Consider the following 7,476-nt stretch of genomic DNA (forward strand, 5'->3'; position numbering starts at 1 on the left):
AAAACATTTAATCAAAATCAATAAAAGGATTTCACATTATCCATCGCATATTAAATAACTCTATAAACTGTTAATATTACTGTTGGTGTCATTTTACTATATGGAACTAGGGGAGGAAGTTTTTTTATAGGTGTTATTTCCAGAAATGTCTCAAAGTAATGTTTTCCAGTGAGTTCGTATAAGCGGAGCTGAGACATTACCGCTTGTAAATGGAATGAGAGAAAGAGTGGATTAAATGTTATTTAAAGATAAACCAGATAATAAAAAAAATTAGCATTAGTTAAAAATAGATAAACAATCAAAATTTAATCTATTATATCATAGTGTTGGAATGTTTTGAAATTTATGGTGACAACAATAATTTGCGTCATTTTAATATCAAAACTTTCAAGAATGCACCGATTTAAGAAAATACTCCTTACATAAACAAATGAAACACAAGTCTCGGAATTAAAGATTATATTGCTAGTCATAAAGTAATATTAACATTTCCTAATGGTTACTTAGTGTGAAGTAATTTTAGCTTGTGTCCATCATTGTTTAATTTTTTCCCGTGGGCTGCAGCCTGCGTTGTTTATTCCGATAACCCATATCAAAAGTCAGTAATCGCCGTTCATTTGCATTTCAAATTGTTAAATGCTTAAATTCTTCGGTAATTATTATAATTCTGTGTTTAAGGGTTTTCTTATGTTGGACAAACAATAGACTCTATCTAGATTTACACAAACGAACAAAACTATGTCTAGACAAACAAAGCAGTAATATCCAGCCCGATATAACTTTAACATGTATTTAGCAAATCTCGAATTAGACCTAGAAATAATTAAAATTGAAAAAAAATACATACCTATAACCGATTATTGAATTAAATCATGCATTTTTGTTTGATTATCTTTATTGTGTTTAATAACCGGATAAACTAAGAGAGAGAGAGAGAGAGAGAGAGAGAGAGAGAGAGAGAGAGAAAAAGAGAGAGAGAGAGAGTTATTTCACCGATCAATTTATAATAGGAAAGAAACATACTTTAATATAATGTTATGCACACATTTAAATGCAAAGACTGCGCTCACCCTACAATAATTTTGCCCCCCCCCCAAACAAAAATATCAAGAATTTTATAAAGACAACCTGTGTCCATCGGAGCGGTGTTGATGATAGCGATCTGTGTTTAATGGAGCTACAATTAAAACCACCTGGAATACCCTACCCCTCTTCCTTGGAAATTATATCATCACTCGGATCACCCCTCCCATCCATATAAAAGACCTTTTGCATTTTTATATATGTTTTTATTGTTCAGCTTGATCAAACTTGACTAAAAGGGAACTTAAAGATGGTGTAAAGACAACTTAAAGGGAGCATAAATAACACTTAAAGATGCTTAAAGGTAGCTTAAGATGGATTAAAGGTGATTCAAAGAAGTTTGGACATTAAGGATCTAAAAGCTCAGCTTAAAGATGAATTAAAGGTGGCTTAAAGATTGTATATCCTTTATGTCACCTTTACGCCACCTTTAAGGACTTGCTTGAAGATTGTTTTTCGCCTTGTGTTTCCCGTTGTTCAATAAGATTGTCCGTATCAAGTTTACATTATATATAAATTGCAAATTGTCCCTGGTCACAAATATCACGATGTTTTCTAAGTTTGTTCCTGTATTCGGGGCTGATTAATGTGCTGTTCCTGTTTATGTATGCAGGTGCGTAGATTTGTTCCAGATTCTCTTATATAAAATTCTTTGCATCCGCTACATTTAATGTTGTTTACTGTAATAACATTGCAAGTTCCACAACGGAGATAATTACACTTACTGACCGAATACAACTGACGCTGTTGAAAAGAGGACTTGCAAAGTATCCATCAGAGATTCTGAGGCTATCTTTTACTGTTGACAGTAATTTTGTATTTAACTTGTATTTTTCAGCACTTCGAACATTGTATTATTAGTTTGTAGAATGTTGTAAAGTTGGCGTACGATAGTATCTTATATTTCTGTTGTTTATATGGTTTATATGTATGCACGAGTCGTAATATCTTTAAATCAGAGGTATATTTTTTCTGCTTTGTATCAAATTAATTTTTTCTCATTGGTTTTAAGAAGGAGAAAATATAAATTTTTTCAGAGAGACAGGCAGAAAAACGGAGAGAAAGTTAGACGGACGACGGACAACAGTTTCTCAGAATAGGTCACTTGAACCTTTGATTTAGATGAGTTTCAAGATATACCATCTAAATCAGTACAAGTTATATGTACATGTAGTGAATCAAACGCTGGTTGATATCTGTTAATACCGGTAATATAAAATACGACAATCCTTAAAATATATTAATGCAAATTTACAGATTCATTTTTTTTTTACCGTAGACCCCTGGGAAACCTATTGCTAGTCCATCGAGAATTTTTTCGGACTCTGTTGATCTTTACTGGGAAAAATCTGAAAAAAGGGTTGATTATTACCAAATTCGCTATAAATCAAGGAACGGTCAAGAAAAATGGAAATTCGCTGAAACTGACGTTGATCAGAATAAAATTACTATTACCGGATTAATGGCAAATACAAATTACATATTTCAAGTTCGAAGAGTATTTCAAGACCAGGAAGGAAAATACGGGCCTGCAAGTGATGATGTGCGTACAACCGAGTCTCTAGCGACATATTTACTCGGGTTTGCCAAACTAGTTGCCGATGGAAATCCAAAAAAATATCAACTTTTGGTCGAAGAGTTAAAAGACTCACGAAATCCTGACGCAAAAACAAAACAGGTTATTCTTGGTAAGATTTGAATGAGTCTTTGTTTACCATTTCCTTATTTGTTTTAAGATTTAAAGAAAAACTTCCAAATATATTTGCATATTACAGGGGAATTTAAAAAGACAGACTCCGAAAAGACAATAATGCTTGTTGGTGCAACTGGTTCGGGAAAAAGTACTCTAGTTGACGGCATTGTTAACTATGTGATGGGTGTAAGTTTTGATGATCCCTATAGATTTACCCTCATACAGCTCGAAAAAGAGGAAAACAAAATGGAAAATCAGGTACAATTATTAAACAATTATCATTTTAACTTTAATCAAATTGAATTTAATCGACATTCAAATTCAAATGATTGAGATATAATTTCAGATTAATTTGATTTTTGGCACACACACACACACACACACACACACACACACACACACACACACACACACACACACACACACACACATATATATATATATATATATATATATATATATATATATATATATATATATATATATGAGTGAAAGGTGATATCACACAGTATAAATAATTAAAAAAGAAAAAGAAAATGAACAGTTCCAAAGTTTCTATTCACTAGCGCTTTCTGGATTTACATCCTTCTTCAGGTGAACGTACATAAGTTATGAAATTGTTTTCCTTAGAAACGTTAACTATGACGTCATGATGTAACGAGAGTCTTTTTAGGGAAGGAATAGATCCATGACGTCATAATACAATATAAAACGTTAAACGGAAAACTGAATTAGACACAATATGATCATAACGACATCAATAAATTTACAAAGACAAAGACTGGTTAGAACAAAGATGATTATATATACTGATATTTAATGTTTGTTGAGTTTTGGGGAAAATAATTTAATAAAATAGTTCTCTTTCACAAGTCTCATGGCGGTTGAATCGGTTTTAAGTTTATAAAATGGGAATACTTTATAATCTCCCTTAGCACATCTGTCAAAATGTTCACTGTATGGGGTGTTTCTGGTACTGGGATCATTGATCTGTTGGCGATGGACGTGCATGCAATATATTTCATTATAAACTTGAAATATGTAATTTGTATTATTTGATTATAGATAGATAGATAGATAGATAGATAGATAGATAGATAGATAGATAGATAGATAGATAGATAGATAGATAGATAGATCCAGGAAAAACATCAGTGGTCGGTGATATATATATATATATATATATATATATATATATATATATATATATATATATATATATATATATATATATATATATAACTTAAATAAATAAAAGCACAAAGATCGAGTAAAACATAAGTGCTTTCATTTTCTTCAGATGTTTTACAATACTAACATGGTAACGTTTGTTATGACGTCATAATAGTTTAACGGCGTCTTCAAGTCTCTGAATGACGTCATATTTCCCCGTATTTTTAAATATCACAATACTAATAATAACAGATTATATAACACGGTTAAAACGTGAATAAAACATTTAAAATACTCAGAGGTTACATTAAGCTATTCAATTTAGGTTTAAAAGTTCTTATAAAATGTTTTTCTTTATCACGCCTTTCAACAGTATTAGAATTGTACATTTTATAGAACGGAAAAACAGTAAATGATTTTTTTCCGGATTCTTTCCCGTAAGGTACTTCCGAAGAATCTTCTACGCATCCTTACTAAATCCAATTTCAAAGAAAAATCGGAGTTTGAAGTCACTAAATGCCAGGATTCGCGATGTGGCACTTGTCCTTATATTAAACAAGGACATCATTTCAATTTTGGTGGGAAACGGTTTATCGTTAACAACAACATGTTGTGTCAAACCAGAAATCTATTATATGTTATCACGTGCTCAGGTTACGGGGAACTATATATTGGAGAAACGGGAAGTACCTTACGGGAAAGAATCCGAATTCACAAACAGCACATCAACCAACCGGAATACCGCAAACTAAAAGTTAGTGAGCACCTTGACCTGTGCGGAAAAAAATCATTTACTGTTTTTCCGTTCTATAAAATGTACTATCATTCAAAAATGTATAACATTTGTTCCGTTCATATTTATAACCTGCGTTTTAGGAAAAAAACAACACCAGCGTGAATACTTTATGGCCATTAAATATGAAGGTCATAATAAAGGTCAAATATGATAACGTCATGCAGGTTTTTATCAATTTTCTCCTACGTCAAGTATACTTAAACTTCGGTAAATCTAAAACCTACGGTAAAATTTTCATTATTTGAATTCACATAACGGGGTAATGACAATTGTGCTGCTAAATTTTAATGACACTTAAACAATACAATTTCATCTTAGAATTCGTTCAAAATGTGTTGCAAATATTTGTCTTACATGTAAAAGATGATTTACAACTGCTATTTCTACATTAAAATAGATCGGAAATTACATTAAATCAGCAGTTAGAATTCATTTCAGAATCTGCAGGTCATAAAAAGTGAATATGTATTAATATCAGTACAGCCAATTGCAATATTTTAAAAAGTAACCCATTTGCACAGCGAGGTCTATTTCATTTTACATTCCACTGAAATGAGATTCAAATGGTAGGTTCGATGTGATGTGGAGTTTTTTGGGTTTTTTTTTAAATTTTATTATATTTATTGAATTCATTCAATTTTATACAAATTTAACTACAAGAACATTTTAGTTTATCTGTTTTGTACTGTGTTTAACTTATTATAAACTCAACAAAATAATTGTTTTAACAAATAACATTTTTTTTTTATTTTTTAAGAAGAGAATGATAGGATTTATAATGCATCACATTAACAAAAGCGAGTGCTAACTAAGTGAAAAGGGGCTTTTTCAAATTATCTTTTATTTTTGCACTGCAAATATCACTGAAATGCTTAAAAAAACAATAACAGGTTACACATAAATCAGAATTAGTACCGTTTTAATCGAACAGAAAAATATTAGTATAGGATTCGCGTCTGATATTCAGAAGTCACATTGCCACAAATGTACCGGCGACTTACAATATTCAAAATCAAAGTTTTTTGTCCTTTATCAATTTGTTATTTTGTAGGCTGTATCTCAAACAGAATGGATCACGGTTTATAAGATAATGCCTAGAGCCGGCAGTCGATTAGAATATTCTTTAAACATCATCGATACACCGGGATTTGGAGACACAAGAGGAATAGAGAGAGATCAACGTACCATTGGTCAAATTCGGGAATTGTTTTCAGAAACGGGGGCTAAAGGAGTTACTTACCTTGATGCTGTTTGTTTCATCGTAAAAGCTCCAGACGCACGCCTGACCGTTTCGCAGAAGTACATATTTAGTGAAATTATGTCGTTATTTGGCAAAGACATTGAATCAAATATTTGTACATTAATCACATTTGCCGATGGTGCTGATCCACCCGTTCTTGCCTCTTTAAAAGAAGCTGATCTTCCATTCGGTTCCTACTTTCAATTTAACAACTCCGCATTGTTTGCAGAAAACACAAATATAACAAAGACGTCATTGTCTCCCATGTTTTGGAAGATGGGATGTACAAGTTTTAAAATCTTTTTCGATACAATTTCTCAATTTAAAACAAGAAGTCTCACTCTAACAAAGGCTGTTTTAGATGAAAGAGAAGTAATAAAAACAATTCTATCTGCCATTCTCCCCCAAGTTAAGGCGGGGCTAACAAAACTGTCGGAGCTTCGAGACGAATTAGAAATATTTAAAAAACACAAAAATGACATAGAAAGCAATAAAGATTTTGAATATGAGGTGGAAGAAACTAAACAATTGTTGGTAAACCTGGACCAGGGGCACCATGTAACAAACTGCCTTCAATGCAATTTTACATGCCATGATGATTGTAAAATTGCAGATGACGATAATAAAAGTGGATGCGCTGCCATGAAAGACGGTTACTGCACGGTATGCATTAAGAAATGTATATGGAAAGAACACAAAAATGCACGATATAAGTTCATTTATGTGACGGACAAAGTTAAAAAAACTTATACAGAAATGAAACAGAAATACGAGAAAGCTATAGGGTCTAAACTGACTCACGAATCCTTTATCGCAAACCTATCAAAAGATGTTGAACATCTATTCGCATATGTCAATGGAATGATGACAAAAATGAATACTTGCAAAAGCAGGCTAAAGGAAATAGCATTAAGACCTGATCCTCTCTCTACAGTTGAACATTTGGACCAAATGATTCAGGCTGAAGACATGGAGAGACATCAAGGGTATCAACGTCGAATAGAAATGCTGAATGAATTCAAGCATATGGCTGAAATTGATAAAGATTTTGAAAAGTTTGGTGCCAATTATCTTTCAGCAAGAATGGAAATTCAGTCTATTGGTATTCCTGCTGATGCATTAGTTGATGATGGTGAACAGAATCCTCAAGGTGGAATTATTAATTTGTTCAAGCGGATCTTTCTCTCACCATTTCAATCTGACCGAGAAAAAGAGAAAAAGAAATTTAAAAAGAATTCATAGATAGTGTTACCAAGCAGTTTCTCTTCATTCGTTTTAAAATTTAGGAGTGCTTTTACAGTGGAGGTATGAATGTGTTAAAACAATTTCGACGATTCATAATTGAGTAAAGAATCGAATTTACTGTAAAAACTTTTTTTCAATATTGTAAGAAAAAAGTAAGAAATGATTATAAAGCCTGAATTTTCATTTAATATATATCAGTAGTATTATCTTATGGATATCTACATGTATAATGGATTAATTGACTAA

At 31.9% G+C, this 7,476-nt stretch overlaps 1 protein-coding gene across 1 annotated transcript; it reads left to right on the top strand.

Moving 5' to 3' along the window:
• Positions 1-2,523: 2,523 nt before the first annotated feature.
• On the top strand, positions 2,524-7,227 carry LOC128183355 (uncharacterized). The gene is made up of 3 exons (XM_052852335.1): positions 2,524-2,771; positions 2,859-3,034; positions 5,797-7,227. Exons 1-3 carry the CDS (start codon positions 2,546-2,548, stop codon positions 7,225-7,227), a joined length of 1,833 nt encoding a protein of 610 aa, XP_052708295.1. The 5' UTR covers positions 2,524-2,545.
• The last annotated feature ends 249 nt before the right edge of the window (positions 7,228-7,476 follow it).

This window comes from Crassostrea angulata, chromosome 5 (genome assembly GCF_025612915.1).
Source record: "Crassostrea angulata isolate pt1a10 chromosome 5, ASM2561291v2, whole genome shotgun sequence".
In the NCBI taxonomy this organism is placed as follows: Eukaryota; Metazoa; Mollusca; class Bivalvia; order Ostreida; family Ostreidae; genus Magallana; species Magallana angulata.